At 43.0% G+C, this 23,911-nt stretch overlaps 1 protein-coding gene across 3 annotated transcripts in view; it reads right to left on the reverse strand.

The window, feature by feature from the left end:
- Positions 1-20,415, reverse strand: part of EML6 (EMAP like 6) — a 275,731-nt gene extending 255,316 nt beyond the window's left edge. For all 3 annotated transcript variants that reach the window (XR_013526605.1, XM_035272567.3, XM_078349319.1), the window contains exons 1-2: positions 20,170-20,415; positions 18,680-19,392 (exon numbers count right to left, since the gene is read on the reverse strand). Coding sequence is in view for 2 of the 3 variants with exons in the window: in XM_035272567.3 (XP_035128458.1) it covers positions 18,680-18,876 (197 nt within the window). In the remaining variant the exon portion in view is untranslated. The remainder of the gene's footprint in view (positions 1-18,679; positions 19,393-20,169) is intronic.
- Between the last annotated feature and the right edge of the window lie 3,496 nt (positions 20,416-23,911).

The following is a 23,911-nucleotide window of genomic DNA, read 5'->3' on the forward strand; positions in this document are numbered from 1 at the left end:
ATCAAACGTAGGTTAGGTCTCTTCACATAGTCCCACATTTCTTGGAGACTTTGTTCATTCCTTTTTGCACTTTTTTCTCTGATCTTGGTTTCTCGTTTTATTTCATTGAGTTTATCTTCGACTTCTGATATTCTTTCTTCTGCTTGGTCAATTCGGCTGTTGAAACTTGTGCATGCTTCGCGAAGTTCTCGTATTGTGTTTTTCATCTCCTTTAATTCATTCATATTCCTCTCTAAGTTATCCATTTTTGTTATCATTTCCTCGAATCTTTTTTCAAATCTTTTTTCAAGGTTCTTAGTTTCTTTGCATTGATTTAAAACATGTTCTTTTAGCTCACAAAAGTTTCTCATTATCCACCTTCTGAAGTCTGATTCCATCATTTTGTCACAGTCATTCTCCGTCCCGCTTTGTTCCCTTGCTGGTGAGGAGTTTGGGTCCTTTCTAGGAGGCGAGGTATTCTGGTTTCGGGTGTTTTCCTCCTTTTTGCACTGGTTTCTTCCCATATTTGTGGATTTACCTGTCGACTGTGTAGTTGCTGACTTTTCGATTGGATCTCTGAGTGTACGCCCAGATTGTTGAGGATGAAGTATTTCTGTTACTTGGTTTTCCTTCTACCAGTCCAGCCCCTCCACTGTACAACTGCTGAGGTCCACTCCAGGCCCTGCTTGTCTGGGGTACACCTATAGCAGCTGCGGAACAGTGAGGGATGCTACCAGTTTCTTTTTCTGCTATCTTTGTCCCAGAATGATGCCTGCCTAATGTCAGTCTTTTGGATATAGAGTGGTCAGGGACCTGCTTGAGGAGACAGTCTGTACTTTATAGAAGCTCAAGTGCTGAGCTGTGAGCTCTGTTGTTCATTCAGGGCTGTTAGGCTGCTACATTTAATTCTGCTGCAACAGAACTCATAAAAATACCCTTTTTTTTCTTAGATGCTCTGTCTCGGGGGGTTGGGACTTTCTTTGTGAGTGTCCGTTGTGCTGTCCTGCCCAGCTAGGAGGCAGTCTAGTCACTATTTGCCTGCCAAGGCTCTGCCCTGCTAGTGTGAGGTTCACCCTGTTGCTGCAGGCTCTGCCCTGCTGCTGCAGTCTCCGCCCTGCTGCCACGGGCTACGCCCTGTGGCGGAGTCTCTCTGTTGTAGCAGGTTGCCTCGGCAATGGCAGGCTGCGTCAGCAATGGGCGTGTACCTCAGTAGGGGCGGATTGCCTTGGTATTGGTGGATGCCCCTCCCCCACGGAGCTGCACCATCCTGGGTTCAGCTGTGCCCTCAGGGAACCTCTCCACCCAGAGCATTTGGAATCGCCGTTTTGTTTGTCCCACTGCGCTACCCCAAACACTGTTTCCCTGGAATCTCCTGGGCTGGCTCACTGTCCAAGTCCCATTCAGTCTCAAGTTCAGCCCTCTCAAGTCTCAGATTGCAGGTTCAACAGGGCACCCGGACCAGTGCGTTTTGTGCGGAGCGCTGTGTAGCGCCACTGCGCTACAGCACTGGCCGCCAGCCGCACCAGCTGCCAGCTGCACCAGCCAAAACCTCTGCCTGGCGTCCCGCGTCTCTTTTATACCCGGGAATTTCCCCGTTCTGTGGGCAACAAAGATCCGTCTGGAGATGTGGCCCTGACTCACCCTCTCCACGCATTCACCGAGAGCTTCAATCCTGGGTTGTTCTCACCGCGCCATCTTGAGTCCCCCCTATACTTGGCTTTCTACTCAAGGAAGAGTTTTGCCTTCTCCTCACTGAGTTATTTATATCACTATGGATGCAAGGATTTTTATTTTATTCTACAGATTATAATTCATGCTCAAATTATCCCAGATGTGGCCAATGGAAGTCCCTTTGAGCTGGCTCTCATGTCATTTTAATATCGCCCCTAATTCTTTAAGCCCTGCTATATTTTCTAGCACAAGAAGATATTCCAGATTTATCTTGTGCTTTCACTACCCCAGGCCTAGAATCAGTTTTTTCTCCAAAGAGTTCTGGTCTTTTTTGTGGAGAACAATCTTTAGAAACCAAATTCTGTGTGCTAGTCATGTTTCTGGTACTGATGTGTCATGGCTTTCTTAGTTCTCTCAACAGAAAAAGTAAGGAAATGTGTGTGTGTGTGTGTGTGTGTGTGTACTCATTATATACATCTATATTTACATTTCCATAATAATTTTTAAACTGCAGATTTTGGGGCCTGACACTTATACCTACTGAATTAGAGCCCACTTAGGAGTGGGCTCACAATCTGAATTTTTTTTTTTAATTTCACCAGGTTTTGAGCAGAGGATGGGCTAAGGGAGTAACCGTCAAAGCAGGGAGACCAGTTAGAATGCTATTGTAACCATCCACACAAAACCAGGGATGTGGACCAGGGCAGAAGCAGTAAGACAGATAGGCCAAGATCAACTGCACTTGGGGCTGACTGGATGATGAGAATGAAGAGAGAGGGAGTATCCAGGCACTGAATGTTCCTGCCTGGATCGCCGTGATCATGTGGCCTGCACCGTCATTTACACAGTAAGCACTGAACATATGTTTGTTTAATTCAAGTATCTTCTCATTTTTCTCCCTTAGATTACATAGAAACCTAAGTTGTTGACATTTTGGGAAGAAAATAATTACAAATTTATATAATTTATATCTAGAATTTAGATCTCTTCTATTACATTTTTATCATATGAACTAGAAAGTGAATTTCACTCAAGGCAAGAAGGATGTCTTCCAAAGTCATCATCAGTAAGCCAGCCCCTCACATACATAAACAAGGCCAGTCAAACTGATTGTGTTCATGTCCACTCTGCAGAAAAATAGACCTGGAAGTGTTTTTGCCAAGAAGCAACATCTGTAACGATATCTCCTATTGTCCTAAGAAAAGAAAAAGAGCTAGAGTCTGCTACAGATAGAAGTCATTAAGCTGAAAGGACTGCCTGCTACCACTGTAGCATAAAGCTCACTGGAGCATGAGGAAATACATAAAGCAGATGTAAGAAGAAAAGCAAACCTAAAAGGAAATGACCCTTGGACATTATTATTGCTATAACAGAAACATTAAAACCCAGATATAAGTACAATTCAGAGAAAAGTTACCATTCCCAGTGTTTATATAGTAAAAGCAATTCATCAATGACCTCCTTACGGCTAAATCCAATGGGCCCTTTTCCTGACTCACCTTCTTCTCTCTGCTGAGTCTGCTGAGCATCTCCTTGATACCCTCTCTGTTCTTGGTTTCCAGGGCATTCTACTTCCCTGGTTTGCCTCCTACTCCTGTGACCATTCCCATCTTTCATTAGCACCCCTTTATCTTCTGGTCTCTAAAATATTGATCTCTCTCAAAGTCCTGACCCTGGGCTCTTGTCTTTCCTCCCTACCCTCTCTGGGTATCTCACCCACTCCTACACACACTACTGAAACTCCTGAAGCTCTCTCCTGAGCAAGAGCCCATATAGATGTATAACCACCTCTTGGATGTTTCACAGACACCTCAGTCTAAATATGTTCAATGCTGAACTCATCTCCCCTGCCCCTAAACCTTCACCTCATTCTGTTTCAGTGAATGGTTATCACCATCCAACAAGCTGACTAAGTCAGAAACTGGACCCTGACCTTACACCTACCTGCCTTCTTTCTACTCACTCCCAATGCCCACCCTCGTAAACAATCCATCACCAGGAATCCAGAATCAGAATGTATTCACAGTTCTCCTTGCATGCTACCACAATTACTTCATACCTGGATTACTTCAAGTGCTTGCAGACTTGTTTCTTCCAATCCACTATCCACACTGCAGCCAGAGTGACAGGTTAAATCTAATGATGCCCCTTCGTCCAGAAAGCCTACCCTAACCATCAACCGCCTCCTTTGAATAGGCTAGGAGTATGTCTTGAGGCTCTCACACACTTTGGGTAACTAACCATATCAAACTGTGCATGTGCTGACTCCTGCCCTCGTGACTGCAAGTTCCTCGAGAAGAGCTGTGCGTTGTGTGCTGCTGGGTCCCCAGTGCCTCACACAGGCTATGGCACACAGGGGACACTCAAGAAATCCTGGTTGTAAGTCATTTTTCTTAAGGGGTTCTTAATCTAGGGGTCCATGTACCCTTTTATAGATTTCAGGAGGTTGATGAACTTAGATTAAAAATTATATCTTTATTTTCACTAACTTGTTACAGATTAGGATTTCCTATCATTCAGAAGGTAATCAACAAACCAGAGAAGTATTAGCAGTACCTGTGACCTTGTGACCAGTAAAAACATAGAATTTTCATATCATATTACATTTGTTGCAGATATCTCAAACATTAGGCATATTCATCACTACTTTTAAATTATGGTAATTATTAGAACTACTAAACTTTTTAATTGTATGTGTTAATAATGAAGCATGTGTAATATATACCCACATATTAAAACTATTTTTATAACTATATTTCAAGAGAATTAATTTCCTATAGAATATATGTATATATTCTACTTTATACATGAGAAACACTATTCTGTGATGGTGGAAGTGTAAATCGATACAACCACTATGGTCTCAAACTTCTGGTCTCATGTGATCCGCCCACCTCATCCTCCCAAAGTGCTGGGATTATAGATGTGAGCACTGCATCTGGCCAGATATAACCACTTTGGAAAACCATCTGACAGTACTTAGCAAGGTTGACCATATGTGCACCCTGTTACCTAACAATACCACTCCTAGGTGGAACTACATATACGTTCACTTGTACTAGAATGCCTGTACTAGTAGCCAAAGGAAACTGCAAACCATCCAAAGTAGAATATGTAAACTCCAGTATTTCCACACAACAAAAAACACAGAACTGAGAATAAGCACATAGAAACACAAATGAATTTCATCAACATAATATTGATTGAAAGGAGCCAGACACAAAAGAATGCATACTGTACCATTCCTTTTTAAAGTACCTTAAGCAAAACTAATCTATGCTCTTAAAAGTCAGGATGGGACCTAATCAAACTCCACAGCTTCTGCACAGCAAAAGAAACAGCCATTAGAGTGAATCAGTAGCAACCAACAGAATGGGAAAAAATTTTTGCAATCTACCCATCTGACAAAGGGCTAATATCCAGAATCCGCAAAGAACTAAAACAGATTTACAAGAAAAAAACAAACAAGCCCATTCAAAAGTCGGCAAAGGATATGAACAGACACTTTACAAAAGAAGACATACATGAGACCAACGAACATTTGAAAAAATCCTCATCATCACTGGTCACTAGAGAAATGCAAATCAAAACTACATTGAGATACCATCTCATGCCAGTTAGAATGGCAATCATTAAAAAATCTGGAAACAACAGATGCTGGAGAGGATGTGGAGAAATAGGAACACTTTTGCACTGCTGGTGGGAGTGTAAATTAGTTCAATCATTGTGGAAGACAGTGTGGCGATTCCTCAAGGACCTAGAAATAGAAATTCCATTTGACCCCACAATCCCACTACTGGGTATATATCCAAAGGATTATAAATCATTCTATTATAAAGACACATGCACACAAATGTTCATTGTGGCACTGTTCACAATAGCAAAGACTTGGAACCAACCCAAATGCCCATCGATGATAGATGGGACAGGGAAAATGGGGCACATATACACCATGGAATACTATGCAGCCATAAAAAACGGTAAGTTTTTGTCCTTTGTAGGGACATGGATGAACCTGGAGACCATCATTCTCAGCAAACTGTCACAACAACAGAAAATCAAACACCACATGTTCTCACTCATAGACGGGTGTTGAACAATGAGAACACATAGACACAGGGAGGGGAGCATCACACACTGGGGTCTGTCAGGGGGAAACAGGAGAGGGACAGCGGGGGTGGAGAGTTGGGGAGGGATGACATGGGGAGAAATGCCAGATATAGGTGATGAGGAGGAAGGCAGCAAACCACACTGCCATGTGTGTACCTATGCAACAATCTTACATGTTCTTCACATGTACCCCAAAACCTAAAATGCAATTAAAAAAAAAAGAGTGACTTGAACACACACACAAAAAAAAAAAAAAAAGAAAAAGAAAGTCAGGATGGAGGTTGCCTTTGCAGGGGGATTATCACTGGAAAAGGGCATGAAGTGCTCTCTGTGGTTCGGGTGATATTAATTTCTTGATGTCAGCAAGGTTACAGGTGTGTTGAGTTTGTAAGAATGATCCAGCTATACACTATGATATATGTACTTTTCTGTATCTGTTTTACACTGCAATAAAAGTGTAAAACAGAACAAACAAGCCTATTATTCCGAGATGGGGTCTATAGGCTTCATAGTCTGTCAAAGGGAGTACAAAAAAGAAGTCCTCTTCTAAGCAGAAATTCTATGGGGATCATCCAAAAATAAAAGTCATGCACAAGTCTTCCATTTATCCATTCAACAAACACTTACTAAGCACCTTCTGCATGCCAGGCCCCATTATAAGAACTGTAGGCAGAGCAGTGAACAAAACAGCCCTGCCCAAATAGAACTTATATTTTAAAGAGACAAGAAGGATCAAAAGAAATACTATGGAAAAAAATAAAACAAGGATGGGCACTGAGGAATGTGTTAGACAAGAGTTTGAATTTTAAATAGGGTGATCGGTTAAGGCACTGATCCGTCACCTAAGGGAAGTGAGTAGTGTCATGTGACTGTCTGAGGGGAGAAGGATCCAGGCACAGAGAGTGCAAAGAGTACAAAGGCCTTGCGGCAGAAGAGCACTAGGTATTCGAGCAGCAGCTAGAAGGCCAGTGTGGCTGGAACAGATCAAGGAATGTAGAGAAAACAAATTGGATCACAGAGATAACAGGAGCCAAATCCCCAAATAGGGACTTAGAAGCCATTACACGGACTCTGGCTTTTACTCTGAGGGTGCAAGGCAGAGAACTGACACAACTTGACTTATAAGGTTGGTGCAAAAGTAATTGCAGTCTTTGGCACTACTTTCATGCATTGCATTATTAAGGTCAGGAGTTTAAGACCAGCCTGGCCAAAATGGTGAAACCCTGACTCTACTAAAAATACAAACTTAGGCACGGTGGCGCAGTCCCATAGTCCTAGCTACTCAGGAGGCTAAGGCAGAAGGATAGCTTGAACCTGGGAGGTAAAAGTTGCAGTGAGCCAAGATCAAGCCACTGCACTGTAGCCTGGGTAACAGAGCAAGACTCCGTCTCAAAAAAACAAAAACAGAAACAAAACACATGTATTATTATCATTGTTACTGCTGCTGTCATTGTTAGTGAACCATTTGAGAGTAGTCTGCAGCCATCATGATTCTTCGCTCCTAAATATTTCAGCACACATCTTCTAAGATAAGTACATTCTCTTATATAACCGCATTGCTACAATCAAATTCAGAATATTTAACAGTGACACAAAGCTGTTACCTCATATACAGTCCCATATTCAAATTTCACCAATTGTCCCAATACTATTATATACAACAACCCCTCTCCACCCAATCCAAGGTCACACCTTGCAGTTAGTTCTATAATTCTAGTCTCCTTCAACCTGGACAGTCTCTCAATCTGTTTTTGTTTTTTACAAGAATAACATTCTTTGCTAAGTCCAGATCAGTTGTATTGTAGAATGCCTCTCAATTTGCATTGGTCTGTTTCCTCATGATTAGATTGAAGCCATGGATTTTTGGTAAGAAAACCTATCAGTGACATTGATGGGCCCATATATATATATATTACGTAGGGCCTAGGGAGAGGAGGCAGACAAAGGGCAGGGGGGGTAAGAGAAAACCAGGGGACCACACTGATGAGGAAAGAAAAGGAAGGGCAATGAGGAGAAGATGATCAGCTGACCCAACACTGAGAAGAATTTAAGCACGATATGGCTCCACTTAGCAAAGGAGACCACTGAAGCCGCTCCAGAGAACTCCAGTGGCCGGCGGAAGTAGAAACTAGTTCACTATGTTGAAGAGGGAATGAGAGATAAAGAAGACGGAGGCAGTAAATGGAGACATATAAGAACCTCAGAACTTTAACTTAAAAGAGATTTTGGAAGGATCTCAGAGATCTACCAATGAGGAAACTGAGGCCCAGAAAAGTTAAGTGTCATGCCCAAAGTCACACATCTGGTTAGAGACAGAGCCCATGCAATGTTCAGTCCCATGGGACCCTGATCCCAATGCACAACATCATGCTTCCTCTTCTGAGAAGTCTGGCATTGAAGGAAAAGAGGAGAAAGGAATTGGATGAAAGGGTTAATAAAAACAAAGTAGAAAAACTCCTCCTGCAATGATCTTTCTAAAATGTAAATTGGCCTTGTCTTGCCTTGTTTAAATGCACTCACTGGTCCCCACAACTTGTGGAATGAGCGGTAAATCCCTTAGCCATCTAGCTCCAGCCCACCTAATCCAGCTTCATCTCCCACCACACCCTCCTCACTCTCACCTGACATTCTGGTAACATTGAGCTACTCTTGCTTCAGGGGACCCTACTATTTTAAGCCCCTAAGCCTCTGCACAAGCTGTTACTGCCCTGTTGTCCCCTCCTTCCCCATTATTTTTCCACCTCCCTGCCAAACTGCACTTCAGCCTTCAAAAGTCACTTTTCTCCAGGGGTCTTGCCTCAAACCCCTACTTCTGTATCTTGGATGAATCTCTTTTGTGCCAGGAAAGACAAATTTAGTTAGAGCTGGCAGGTGCTACTTTACAATCTGCAGAAATCTGGACTTCAGTTCCCTCTTACAAACATTCCAACATATTTTCAAAAGTTGCTTAAAAGACCACATTTGTTACATTGAAGGGGATGCAAATCATGATTTTTCTTATAATACAGTCAAAATATCTTAAGCACAAACATTCAAAAGTAATGTCTCATTCATTGTAAGAGCCATGGCCATATTCCAGGAGGAAACAGTATGTCTTCAATGTCTGTATTTTCCATCCAGACCAGTAGAGAAGTCGAAGGAAGAAGTCAAATCAAATTTAGTGTCTGACTAAGAACATAGCAATAATCAGTCATTATTGCCATTCGAGTATTCTTTTTAAAAAGAAGATTCTGAATCCTGCCTCTTAATGCCAGCTGAGAATCATATTTTCACAAAGTATGTATAAAATGAGTTCTATAGCAATCTCACCCCTATTTTGCACCTTGCTCTTTCCAAATAATTTGAAATATAAAGAATAACAAGTAAAAATATTCAAAGCACTTACTATGTCCATGACAAGGTGCTAGGCACAGGGGCACAAACATGAAACTTAAAGCAGATGGTAACATGGGTAAGTCAACAAATGCAACACGATGCAATGACTCCAGAAGGCCCAGATGCATAGAGAAAGGAGGAAAAGATAATCTTGAGCTGTCAGATAAAGCTTCTGGGAGAGGTGACACTGCATTGATATTGAAGGGAGAGAAGGACTATACAAGTGGAGAAAGGAAGGGCCATTTTGGGCAACCAAAATGATACATGCAGGAATGAGGAAACACAAAATAGAATGCTGGGTTCAGGGAACTGCAGGGTGTGTGATGTGGATGGAGGATGTTAAGACAGGGAGGGACATCGAGCTGGAAGAGAAGCCAGGAAGAAGATGGTGATCGATCTTAGAGGACATCCTGAGGGAGTTTGACCCTCATTCTGCAGGCAACAGGGAGCTTTAAGCAGATTTTAAATCTGGCCTTAGGAAAATTCATTTTCAAAACATGTTAGATAGCCAACTCACTAAATCATCCAAGAGCTCACTCTTGCAACCTTTTCACTCATTGCCATGGCTGATGCTCAGCAGGTATGCACCAGTATCTCTACCAGTTAAAATATGGAACTATTTATTTACCAGTTGGTAAACAGCTGCTGTTCCTCATTCCCACTTCCACTACCTTGGCAGCTGTGCCAGCCCCAGGAAGCCTCCAGTGAGTACCATCAAGCCACCTCCCCAGTGCCTGCCAATATCGGCCTCATTTCCATCTGCACCCCTCTAACCCACCTCCCCTGACACCACCCCAGCAGGGGATAAAACACCCTTAATATTAGCACTGGCACACCAGTGGGAAACACTAAATGCCCAACTGAACTTCCAAGGCTGTGGCCACAAGCCATTGCCTAGCACTCCCCAGAGACATTTTGGCATAATCTCTTATGAGAAGTGAAAACTCCAGGATATATCACAACACCAATATTTTTAAAGTAAGCCCTTTTAGTACACCTTTACTTACCTTTTCTGGTCCTCAACTCAGTATTTCTTATCATTGCCCTCTTCTTTTCTGTGCACTAAGAAATCAATTGCCTCCTCCTCTTCTAATCTACCTTCTGTAGTAAAGTTGCCATTTATTCTCTCTCAGTTTATTCCCCCCTAATTAGGGGTGAGGGGTTCATCTTTAAAGGGGCAGCCCTTTGAAACACTGTCCCGCCTTCCAGGCTACAGCTGTTTGGACCCAGTGGACATCCTGACCCATGCTAGGACTTAGATTCTCTTTCCTGGGAATTTGGAATTAAGACTCAAAAGATTGATTCAGTTGGTTTTGTAGGACTAAGATGGATTGTACTTGGGGGACTGAGGTGGATTTTTGGGAGGGTGGACATGTGCAAAGTGAATCCTTGAGTTAAAATTAAATAGCCAGAGAAAAATCAAAGTATGTATTGTCCAGAGAGAAGCAGAGATGTGAATATCTGTGATGCATAGGGACACTTGCAAGAGAACAAAGTAGAGAAAGAATAGCTGCCTGATAGTGTGCAGTGCCTAAGAGGCCAGCCACACTCCCTGTAATTGAGTTCCAAAAGGAACCTTGTAATGTTCCATGTCATCTTGTAATCTCCTCCTTAATTGTACTTCTTTGAAAAAGTTTCTTGCAACTGATGATCCCTTACTTAGAAGACATCTTGTCATTTGTGAGTCTTGTTTTTTTCCTATCCATAAAATCAACTCATAACACAGAAAAATGTCTTCCTGGCATTATTAAACAACAGGTTAAGTAAAAATGAATGCTCATGACTTAATTCTCCATAGCCTTAGAAAAATTCTCTGACCAGCCTATTAAGGTACTACCACTCCAGAGAGAGCTCCTTTCTTCTCTAGGAGGTAAGCTGGCCTGCTGTTCGCCCTCCTCTGTGTTAATGGGAAAGCAAGTGGCAGGCAGCAAACCAGTGGGCAATCTCAGAATCTCAGAAATTCCAGTTGAGGCCATCCAGATGCCCACCTCCCTTTAGAAGAAGAAAGGAATGAACTGATAAAGGGGTAGAGGTCAAAGGGCACCCTCTGTTACAACTCCCTCTGCTTTCCATACCACTCACCTCCTCAGCTGGCTCAACAGACCTGTGTCCAGCAGCAAGGCTGATGCTTATAAAATCATTTTGAAAAGGAAAAACCTTTAGGAGTAAACAAATCCAATGTATAGACTGTTCTTGGTTCCCAAACCAGCAGTTACTAAATACTACATTCATCAAGGTATAAGTAGTTTACTTTATAAATATACAAAAATCTAGATGTCACTTATCAGATAAAACAGCATCTTTACAAATACAGAATAGCAAACAAAGCCTCTGGTTTCTATTTCATCTAGGTTAATCTCTTTCATGGTTATTCCCATTTCTGGGTCCCCAAACATTCAGCATCTTCTACATGGGAGAAGTTAGTCCACTGCTGGCTGAATTCAAAGACTATGGGCATCCAAGACAATTTCATGGAGGAAAAGTAGTCTTTTCAACAAATGATGTTAGGACAACTAGATATCCACATGCAAGAGAATAAAGTTGGACCCCTACCTCACACCATATATAAAAACTCAATGGATCATCTACCTAAATGTAAGAGCTAAAACTATAAAACTCTTGGAAGAAAACATAGGAGTAAATCTTGATGACTTTAGGTGAAGGTTGCCTAGATATAATATTAAAAACATAAAAAAATTAATAAATTGGACATCATCAAAATAAAAAACTTTTGCACTTCTGAGGGTACCATCAAGACAGTAAATAGGACAACTCACTGAATGGGAAAAAATCTGCCAATGATATATAGGGACTTGTACCCAGAATATATAAAGAACTCTTGCAACTTAACAATAAAAAAACAAACAGATTAAAAATGGGTAACAGATTTGAACAGACTTTTCTCCAAAGAAGATATACCAATGACTAAGTTTATGAAAAGATGATCGATATCATTAGTCATGAAAGAAATGAAGATTAAAACCACAATGAGATATCATTTCACACCCAGCAGCATGGCTATAGTAAAAAAGACAGACAATAATAAATCTTGAAAAGGATGTGGAGAAATTGGACCTCTCATACATTGCTGGTAGGACAGAAAAATGGTGTGGCTGTTGTGGAAAACAATTTCACATGCTTCAAAAGGTGTTGAGATCCACACTCTTGGGGATTGCAGAGGCTGTAGAACAGTGTCGCCTTATTAGGGTTGCTACCAAGAGAACAGTTTTTCACCTCCCACAGTGTAATCCACATGTCTGACTGATGTGGTTGGTGGTACTACATAATTCTTTATTAGATAGTACAGTTCAGTGCAATGTTTTCAAGCAGTGACCCATTATGTGGTAACCACATTTTCCAAAAGAAAACAGAGTCATATTTTTTGTTTTGTTTTGTTTTTGAGATAGGTCTTGCCCTGGCACCCAGGCAGAAGTGCAATGGTGTGATCACAGCACACTGCAATCTTGACCTTCCAGGCTCAAGTGATCCTCCTGCCTCAGCCTCCCAAGTAACTGAAACCACAGGCACAGGCCACCATGCGTGGCTAATTTTTTATTTTTTGTAGCAGTGGGGTCTCCCTATGTTGCCCAGGCTGGACCTCAACTCCCAGGCTCAGGTGATCCTCCCACCTCAGCCTCCCAAAGTGCTGGGATGACAGGAGTGAGCCTGGCCTCTTATTTCTGAATTAAAAATTGAGATTCATGATGTGACAAGAAAAGCATATCCACAACCATAACTGAATGGAATATTTGTGACTGTCCTGGGAAATCTAGGACATATGGTACCAAAACCCATAAGGCATTAATGACCTGTATGAGATCTATAATGACCTTGGTCTTTCTTTGACTATCTATACCAGAATTTTAGGCACATTAAGTTTCTTCCCACCCTGGCACTTTTGCACATAACCTCTTCTCTGCTTCTATATCTTCACCTGTCCTCCCCTTCACACCCTTCAGGTTTCTGCTTAAATGCCATCTCACAAGAGAGCTGCTCTGGAAATCCTGCCTAAGATGGCTTCCATACCCCCACTCAACCCAGTTTCTCTGTGATTATTTTTCTTCTTAGCACTTATCACAATCTATATGCACCATATTTTCTTGTCCATTCGCTGTTGGCTTCCCCCATCAGAAAGTTAGCTTCAAGGGGGCAGAAACTTTGTCATGTTCACTGTTGTACCCTCTGCACCTGGCACATTACAGATATAAAATGACTTTTTGATAAATTAACAATATGAAGAATAAATTATATGCAACTTAGAGAATAAATAAATCTTACTAAAAATCACCAAATGGACTATAATTTATTAATAAGAAGAGCAATAATGCAATCATTCAGGAAGATCATTATAAGCTCCCATCAAAAGCTTTTACTTCATGCTCTTTCCAATGCACAGAGTAAGTGGGATCCAACGAGCAGCAGGATTGTCCCACTGAGTAACTCTGATTATCTCTTTCCTTCTTAGAGCCATACCTGTAAAATGAGAAAATCTATTTCTCAGTGTTGGGGGTGAGAGAACTCAGTAGGATGACATATATATGAAGTGTCTGGTATACAGCAAACACTCAATTCAACATTGAGTTGAATTGATTTGATTCTTTGTGGTTACCTCCACGTTTCTCCTATTCAAACTGATTAAGGGACTAAAGAATACAAAGTCACATCTCTAGGCCTTCATGTGAAACTGCTTACCTGACACTCCAGGCCCAACCATGGCTGTTAGGTCTATCTCTGCAAATCCAACAAGTTCAATTGTATTTGCAGTGCTAGATTATTTTAGCTATGCCACAATTTTGACTAAAAGAATTTTTTTTTAATTAAACATCTCCAATGGATCATTGCTTCAGGTCATTGTTCCAAAGCTAGGAATGTTTCTCTTTTTTTTTTTTTTTTTTTTTTGAGACAGGGCCTCACTTCTGTCACCCAGGCTGGAATGCAATGGCGCAATCCCAGCTCACTGCAACCTCTGCCTCCTGGGGCCAAAGAGATTCTCCCGCCCCAGGCCCCTGAGTAGTGGGGACCACAGGCACCTGACACTGTGTCCAGCCAGCTCTTATATTTTCTGTAGAGATGGGGTTTTGCCATGCCACCCAGGTTGGTCCTGAACCCCCAAGCTCAAGTGATCTGCCCACCTCAGCCTCCCAAATTGCTGGGATTAGCCTGGCCAAGCTGGGGATGTTTTTAAAATAAACTTGAACATGGTTCCATGTTCAAGTAGATCATTAGAATTCTAGACAGAATTCTGACTAGAATTCTAATGATCTACTTCAAATATTCTTGAATAAATCAAAGGATTTATAGACCAACAAAGAATAAGCAGAGTTACAAAGTATAACAACTTACTAAGTTCTGGTTAGGAAGAAGGCACAGTTGTAGGAACCATAATGACAGAAAAATAAGAGGTCATAAAGCAGTGAAGCCAAAGCTTGGAGCTTCAGAATCAGACTGATCTGGGTTCCAATTCTCATTCTACAGTCTGCCATTGACAACAGGCAAATCTTCAACCTCTCTGTGCCTCAGCTACCTCCCCTATAGATTGGGGTTGGCAACAGTGCCTATCTCACTGGATTGGGAGAGGGTGGAAGAGATCAATCCATACATGCATTTAGTTCTGAGTTTGGCACTCAGGAGATGTTAGCTCTGATTATAAGATTCATTCTCAGCCTCAAGGGTCTTATATATGCTTGCAAATGAAAACAGAATGAAAGGATAGCCCTAAATGATACATACTAAGTGAGCAGCATCGGTCACAAAACACACAAAGTTTTGAAAGTGCAAGGCACCCCTTCATCTGAGGATGGTCCAAGGTCTCATGGGAGAGATGAGACTGCAGCAGATGGGGCCTTGCAAGATACAGATGCAAACAGGACCCCATGCTGCGCACTTTCCATTGGCCAAACATTCTTGTATGTAACCTCCAAAATAAACTACAAAGGAGAGACCTTTAAAACTCTATTTTATAAGTGAAAAGCTGCTTCACTGATGAGACAGTTAAGACTCGGGGAAGTTTACTAAAGTCATCAGCTAGTGGCAGACCTAGGTTCAAACTCAGCTATGACTGACAGCAAAGTCCAAGCTCCCACTGCTATATCATTGGAGGGATGGGGCTGGACGGAGAGAGAATGGCCAGCGGGGAAGATGAATCATTCCAGTGTGAGGCAGGGAAGAACAGAGTCATCATATGGCAAGTGGGAAGCAAACAATTTATGATTTTTTAAAAAAGGAAAATAAGGATAGGATGGTTGGTTAGGAGAGAGAACAGAAAGCTTAGGAATCTGGACTTCTGCCTGTGAGCAATGATGAATCATTGTTTTGTTTTTGGGGTGTGTGTGTGTTTAGTGAAATACTACTTCTACCACAACTAAGAATATTTATTGAGCACCAACTAAGGGCCAGGCCCCCACTAAACCTTTTGCACACAATTATTTTCTAATAGTTACAACTCTGCAGTTTAAGTATTGTCATTCCCATTTCACAAATAAACAAGGCCCTGAGAAGTAAAACCACTCACCCAGATACCTCCAGTAAATGGTAGAGTGGGGTCTATACCCAAGTGTGCATGATGACCAAGTCAGTGCCCTTTCCCCTAAAGCAGCATTGTAGATAAACCTCCCTTGCAAATGGGAGCCAAAAAATGAGGGAGAAGAACATGGAAATGGGGAACTAGTCAGAAGCAATACATACGGGGATCCAGAGTGAAGAGAGAAATGTCTCAACAGGAGTCACTGTGAAAATGAGGATGAATGTGTTCGTGGCCTTTTCTTTCATTTACTCCTATTCTGTGTCATGTTCTACTACCTAAAGTAGAAACCAAGTTAGTAATTATCCCAGTCTCTATTACTGTCCTTGCTATTAAGCCCTGATTTGGGTCTTGATGTTAGCCAGATACCAAATAGGAGATAACACGGTTTCATAAAATACAGTATGTTATCAATACTTATTGAGCTGCTTTCTAGTTAATATTCTAGGCAAAGCAGCACAAAAAATAAAGCAGTATAGACGTATACATATCTGTCTTTCAAACTAATGCAAAAGCTAAGGACCAAGTGGACTTAGTGGACTGTCTTACATGATCTCACTTGATGGAAACAGGAGCTACAAATGAACAAGTTTTGATATTCATGTAATGATTCAGAAAAAAATATATTTTTGCATTAGAACCTTAGCTATAGTCCTCTCCATTTAATAATAAACTTCAATATTTCAGGTGGAAGAATAGTATACTGGGATACACAGAAATGAGTTGAAATTCATAAGGACAAAAAATTGTGCATTGTGGTTTGTGCAGTGCCTTCACCAGAAAAAGATTTACATACATAAGACAAAGCAAAAGAACAGCACAAACATTCCAATTTTATAGCTCTTAATCCCATAATGATCTGTGGTTCGTGTTTTTTAATTCATTGAATTTAATTTGATTCTTATGTACAAAGACATATTTGGATGTTAAAGAAGTCTGCTCTGCTCACCTATACATACTCTGACCCAACCAAATATTGTGGAGGATTATAAATACAATCCTTTCTCTGAAATCAGGCTTACTACTATGTCACTGAAGTACCTGAATAAATAGATCAGACATTAACTGTCTTTTTCTTTTCATCAGTTGAGGCTCCCCGAAAACCCAGTTATACAAATCATTTCATTCACCTTTTCTTCAAATCTGAATGTTTCCTTAACCACCCAAGCTAGGTTTCATCACATCCCACTGGCTCGGCTGCTTGTCATAACAAGGGTTTACTGCAACTCCACCCTTTTCCCACCTTCAGTTTCAACAGTACATTTGTTTTTTTTTTTTTTTCCTTGTAGAGAAAAAATTAGCACTAAAGGTTCAAATTCACAAAGTAGTTCAGTGAACTATCATGCTAATATTATTTAACCACAGGGAATTTTCTGTTTAATTGCCACTCTCACCCTTCCCACAAAGGACTACATCTTATTTTGATGCTGTAATGGAAAGCACTGCATTAAGACAGAGAGAGCAAAAACATAATGGGTTTAAATTTTTAAACATCTAACCTTTTCATGAGTCACACTTAATCATTTGCACCTGTAACTTTGATAATCAGCCTAGCAATTAGAGAAGCAAAATCTGCAGAACGAAACTATGTAAGGATGCCCCTATCACAACCATCACCCTGTTAGGGAGGGAAGAAAAAAAGCGATTTTGTCATATGAGACATGAAAAAAGTTTCACATGTTATTTCCACCAAATCTTAAGAACATTAGAGCTCCCGGCACTTAAAATCTTCATCTTCAAAAAAAAGTCAAGTATTTTTAATCTGCATTTTGAATATTAAGTTTTTGCCTTCTGTAACAATTTTTCAACTTTATGTCTCAGGAAACAAAAAGGCTCTGGAATATAAGTACATCGTTAGGAAGGGAAAAAAGCTAATCTTTGAAATCATTCTCTGCACTGAACAATTAGGAACATGGACAAGACACCACTTCATTTATTTCATTGTGAAAGACAAACTTAGAGCAAAAGTGGCAATATTCTGAGAATGTAATGGTACTTGTTCTCTATCAATGAAACACAAGTTTGGAAGGTACAAATATGGTCTCTGTCAGTTGTAGTCCATCCTCAGCAAGTTATTTTCACTGTGGGCTGAGACTCCCATATGAAGAAAATCTTCCTTAACTGCTGAAGCCTGAAAAGGATTCCCTGTGAACAACATCTGGCCCATACCTTGTTTGGTCACATAAGAGCTGACAAGGGCTGGAAGAAAATGGGTCTGGTCCAAAGATGAAAGGATAGGAAGGATAGGATCAAGAATCACAATATAACCCCTTCCATTTAATAGGGAGGGCCCCTAAAATGGTCATTCATCCAACTGAGCTCCCCTGTCAATCAGTCTTGGGCCATCAGCTAGCAGATGTTGGTCATTGTGTGGGCTGGCTGGTAGGATTTTGTGATCCAGCAGCTGCCAGCCTTTAATAACCTCAATGATGTTGTGGAAGCATCCATTTGTGTATAAATGTGCTTTTGGCATTAAAACACTGCCAAGTAAAATATTAGAGAACAAACTCCCCACCCACTGCAGAAATTTCCCAGGTCCAAAGCATCTGAGATGAAGATTCCGAACTACCAGCAGTAAAATTTCTTTTAGATCTTTCTTAATCCTCTTGCTTACTGAGAAACCTCCCCAAAGATGATACCCACACTTCGGGCTACTGGTCCTACCATGCACCTGGTTAGGGAAGGAAGAAGTGTTTGATAGTTACCCAGGCTCCTTCCACTTGTAGCAGGAAAGAACAGCAGGAAAGCATCAGAACATGCAACTGCTTCGAGATTTAAAAGCCAGAATTCCGGAGGGATACAGAGAAAAGACACCTCTCCTTTCTCACCTGCACCCCCCACTCTATTTCTACCCTGGCCCTAGAATCAGCAGCCCTTCAATAATTCCATGCGGCTCCAGAGAGAATCCTCGATACCATGGGGCTCCCGGATCTGACCCCAGGAATGCCGGGGTGGTCATCCTCTTCCCTCCCTCCCAGCCTTCACACGCAACCCCTCCCCGCCGCTCCTGGCCACCCCACTTACCTGATAATGTCGTCGTTGTGTCCCAGGAAGAATTTCTGGCTGTGCTCACGGGTGTTATAAACCACCCCGACCCCAGCCACAAAGTAGACCACCTCCTTGCCGGCCGTGTAGTACAGGTTGTTGCGGCACTGGTGACCCCGGTACCCGTACACCCACTCCAGCCGGAGCTGGCAGCTGGGCGCCGTCCGATCCGCCATGATAAGCCGACCCCGCGCGCCCCCCGCCCCCCCGTGCGCCGGGGCCGTCCTCGCCGAGGCTGGGGCTGCGGCGGACCTGCAGGGGTTTAGCGCGCGGCGCCGGGCGCTGATTTCCGCGGCGACGCACAGGCAGAGCCCAGCGGGCCGGCTGCCACCATCATCCGCTGCAGCCGCTGCAGACGAGCCACCGCCACTGCCGGTGCGCTGCCGCCAGACCCCGCCGGGCACCCAGCTCCCTCTCCCCGGGCGAGGCGGCTCCGGGGGCGCCAGCACCCGCGCGCGCGCCTCACTGCACCTGCGGGCTCCGGCCCCCGGGAGAGGCTCTCGGGGGGGCCACCCTGCCTTTTACATCAGGGATCTGCATATCCCAACAGCGATCACTCAGTTCGTTCACTGAAGTTTGCGGTGCGCCGGGGATTCGCGGCAGGCGGCGGGATTTATTCTCAGATAGCCTTGATTTGACGGGCAACCCGGGTGAGCTCTGCCATCGCCGTCCTTGGATCCGAAACTGACAGTCTATATCCAGGATACGAGAGCGAGGAAGAAAGAAAGAGATTTTTCGCATAAGTCACCCAATCCAAGAAAATGATCCCCAAACTAAACCAAGTTTGGTATTTTTAAAAATTGTCCCCTACTCCCGTTTTCTCCCTCCAGTTCCATCTCCTTAATGACATGAAATATGCGTAAATGCTGCTGCCTGGCAGTTGTTGATATGATTGGAAGGAACGCTTCCTGTTTCCCTAATAAGCGAGGGCGAATATGCAATGGTCATTTTTTAGATGCTCCAATTAGTTGTCACATATGTGTGTTTAATATTCATGTCCTCCGTGAACCTTCTCTTCACCGAGAAAGCCATAAAGAACTTAGCAGCTCCCATTGATCAGCAACTCCAATCCGCAAGCATCATGAAAGATGTTCTTACTCGGGAGAAACGAGTCACTAGTGCAGTCGGAGGGAGAAGTGCACTGCCTACAAACGCTCCTGGTCCAGAAATTAAATAACAAGTGGCAAAAATCGTGTACCTCTCCCCAGAAAGGTCTGCGCTAAACACCGGGTGCCACAGAATCCCGGGTCCTGCCCTGAGACCGACGTGAAGCGGGATCGCCCGCGGGACCCCGGGGACAGCAACCCCCCACCAACGCACACGTCCCGGGGGTCTGCGCGCGGTGCGAGGGATGCCCACCCTCAGGACTGCTCGGCCGGCGCGCGCTGCCGCCCTGGCGGCGCCCTGCACTCCTCCCACTCCTGAGCCAGCCTCGCCCGCGGAGCATCCCCGCGCTCTCTGCCTCTAACCTCTGCTGCCAGCGGACGCCACCGGCGCGTCCCGGATCCCGCGCGGGCGAGCGAATCTTCTGCCTGCCCTCCCCTCCCCGCCTCCCGCACCCGGGAATGGGCTTCGTCACTGGGGCGCCGCGGGAGACAGGTTCTTCCTCCAGCCTGGGCTCCAAGGGCGGGGCCACAGCGCGGCTCTCGTGAACCTCCGCTGCCGGTTACTAGGCGAGATCGCGGCGCTTGGAAACAGCGCCGCCCCGGAGGACTGGGGCCGCCCCCTCCCTCTCCCTGCCCTGGTGGCCTCTTCCCCCGACGCATCCTGGGAAATGTAGTTCTCTCTTCCCCGGCTAGGCCGGGCAGCGCGCGGAACGGACCACAAGTCCCAGGATTCCGTGCGCCCAGAGGGAGTGGTAGCGAGACCGGCACCGGCGTCAGCAGAGCCTGCGGCTCTCCGGGTGAGCAGATCGCGGCTCACCAAGGGCGACCGCGTGCCCGCGCTGGCGTTCCCTTGTGACTGAAGCGGGAGATGGCGTGAGTGGGTCTCTGTGGAGAAGAGCGGTGGAGTTGGAACGGAGGCAGTCTCTACAGCCCACCACTAGGATTTCTCCTGCATCGGTCCCTGAGGGTTGCTGTAACCGTGTCCTCACCGTGCTGTAACTGACTCAAGCTTAAGCTTGTTTCCTGCTTCAGTTTTCCTTTTCATTCACAAGGATTTTAATTTGTTAAAGTGCAATTCTGCCAAGTTTAAGAAAAATGCTGCAAATGTGAGCTCACTTCTGCCCTAAGAACCACCGCCTTCCCATGACCTGCGTCCTGTATTAGAGGACTCGGGTATGTACAGATAACCAGAGTTTGGAAGCAGGAAAGTGCTCACACCATGAACAATTAACCTTGGCCTTTAAACGCAAAAGCTGGTGACATTTCTTCTAAAACTGCCCGAGGTGAACTATGAATACACTGTTCTGAAGTAGCCTATTTCCAAATTAGGGCCATAGCTAGCCGTTGGAAAGATTTCGAAGTCCCAATGACTACGAGGCTGCAAAAGGATGCTGGATTGGACGTTTGGAACACCCTTTCCTTCCCAGGTTTTCAGTGTAATCGCCTACTCTGTTCATCTCCCTCAAGTTTTAAAACAGCCCTCCGACATGGTAGGAAAGCCTCAAAAGAGAACTGGAAGCGCCAGAATTTGGATGAGTTGTTGCTGCCTGCAATAATGAAGAGGATGTGAACTAGTCTCAACTTTCTTTTTAAGGAAACAGAATCTACAAATAAGTGAGATGGCACTGTGCTAGGTAACATAAGAGCACTACCAAAAACAAAAACAGCCTGAGAAGGGTTTGAGACATAAGCAATAATATAGTTGATCAATGATGTCATGCCATAAAACAATGTCAAATGAATTATATAAAGACCGTAAGTTTTTGTTGTTTTTGTTTCGTTTTGAGACAAAACAGGCTGTTGCCCAGGCTGGAATATATCGTGACCTCAGCTCACTGCAACCTCTGCCTCCCGGGTTCAAACAATTCTCCTGCCTCCGCCTCCTGTGTAGCTGGGATTACAGGCGCTCACCACCACGCCCGGCTAATTTTTGTATTTTTAGTAGAGACGGGGTTTTGCTCTGTTGGCCAGGCTGGTCTCCAACTCCTGATCTCAGGTGATCTGCCCGCCTTGGCTTCCCAAAAGGCTAAGATTACAGGCATGAGCCACTGTGCCTGGCCAGTAAATTCTATGTAAGAATTCAGAAGAGGAAGAGGTTTTCCAGACAAAATACATCAGGAAAGGTTTCATGGAGGAACTAGGAAATATGCATAGAATTGAGATAAGTAAAGATAAATTGAAAGAGAGTTCTATATGGGTTTAGGAGATAAACAAAAAGGTAGATGCAGAAAAATGGATTTAGAGAATACCCAGTTCAGTGCAAGGGGGAATTCATATAAGATAAGAAGGGCACATGAAAGGTTAGATTGTAGATGAAGATGAGCATGGGGTTTTCACTGTATCACTAAGATAATGGAGTCATTGATTTTTTGAATAAGAAGGGAGCAACAAAACAGTAAGCAAAGCATGAGGTATTAGAGGTCTAAAGTAGTGCTTGAGGCTACGTTAGAGATAGCAGTCATCTGGAAAGGAAGAGACACTTTCCAGAGAAAATGTACAAATGTATTGAAAAGGGGTCTTTTAAATAAAAATGGATGGAACATGTTAATTTCCTAAATTATCTTTAGTATAACTAATGACCCCCATGCTGTACCTGATTATTATATGAATTGGAGGAGTAAGTCTGAATCAGCCATTTATAATTGTAACCTTAGGCAAATCACTAAATCCTCTGGTCTTTACTCTCTTCATTTAATAAAGTATAGCAGTACTCATCTCACAGGATAATTATAAGAATGAAACAAAATAATACATATGTGAAAGGTTAATTTGGAAAGCATTAGATAAACATTAATTATTATGATGTGGCAGTAGATAGTAACCTCTACTTGAAAGTGTCAAAGAAGGCTGGTAATGCCCTTTGGAAATAAGCAGGCTAAAAAAGTATGAGTAAAATTCATAATATCATTACATAATGTAACAAATAGCAGTTACTATGTTCCAGTCACTATAAATGGTGCTTTACATGTATTAAATAATTTAATCTTCATCCTAGTAATAATCCTTTGAAGTAGTTACTGTTATGTAAAGAAAGTTTAAGTAACTTGCCCAAGAATGCACAAAATAGTGATAAAGCCTGGATTTGAACTCAGGCAGTCTGGCTCCAGTCTAAGAATGAATATTTTACTAAGAAGAAAAGGAGAAAGTTATGTAGGTATTCACCAGAAGTTTCTGCTACCACCCCCATGAGATCTTCTTGAAATAAAAACTACTTGACAAGCCGTGCGTGGTGGTTCACGCCATTAATCCCAGCACTTTGGGAGGCTGGGGCGGGTGGATCCCGAGGTCAAGAGATCAAGACCATTCTGGTCAACAAGGTGAAACCCTGTCTCTACTAAAAATACAAAAATTAGCTGGGCATGGTGGTGCTCGCCTGTAGTCCCAGCTACTCGGGAGGCTGAGGCTAGAGAATTGCTTAAACCCTGGAGGCAGAGGTTGCGGTGAGCCGAGATCGCGCCATTGCACTCCAGCCTGGGTAACAAGAGCGAAACTCCGCCTCAAAAAAAAAAAAAAAACTACTTGACAATGATATTTAGCCACCCAAGAAGTGAACAAAAGAATCAGAAATGGTGAAGCCATGGCTAAAAGATGGGAAGTGAGCATTGAATCAATTTAGTAGGGAAACAACTCTCTCCATTCATTCTTGTTTTTCTTTGTTTTTGTTAAACCATGTAAAATTAGTTGAGATGGGACTTTTTATTTTTTAAAGTAGTATAGTATGGTCATATTCTCATGACATTATTTCCATTCATCCAACCATCCTTCAATCCAGGCAACCAATTGTGTCTATATATTAATAAATTGTAATATAGTTCACAAAAGCTAAACTGGCTATGTTTGGAACAATGTGATTTAGAAAGATTTGCTGCTATCTTTTTTGTATCATTTTGATGGTTCAAAAATGTTTGAAATGACCATGTACTATTATTATTAAAACAATAAATCATTGCTTTTAAAAATAGCTATTGTCATGAATTGTATTTTTATCGAAATGATATTTGGAGTCATTAGGACACATCCTTTGGTTGATGAATCCACACCCTAATAACCGGCAAGATCAAGAACCTTTCAGGTCAGCCTGACATGGTGGCTCACACCTGTAATC

This window comes from Callithrix jacchus, chromosome 14, assembly GCF_049354715.1.
Source record: "Callithrix jacchus isolate 240 chromosome 14, calJac240_pri, whole genome shotgun sequence".
In the NCBI taxonomy this organism is placed as follows: domain Eukaryota; kingdom Metazoa; phylum Chordata; class Mammalia; order Primates; family Cebidae; genus Callithrix; species Callithrix jacchus.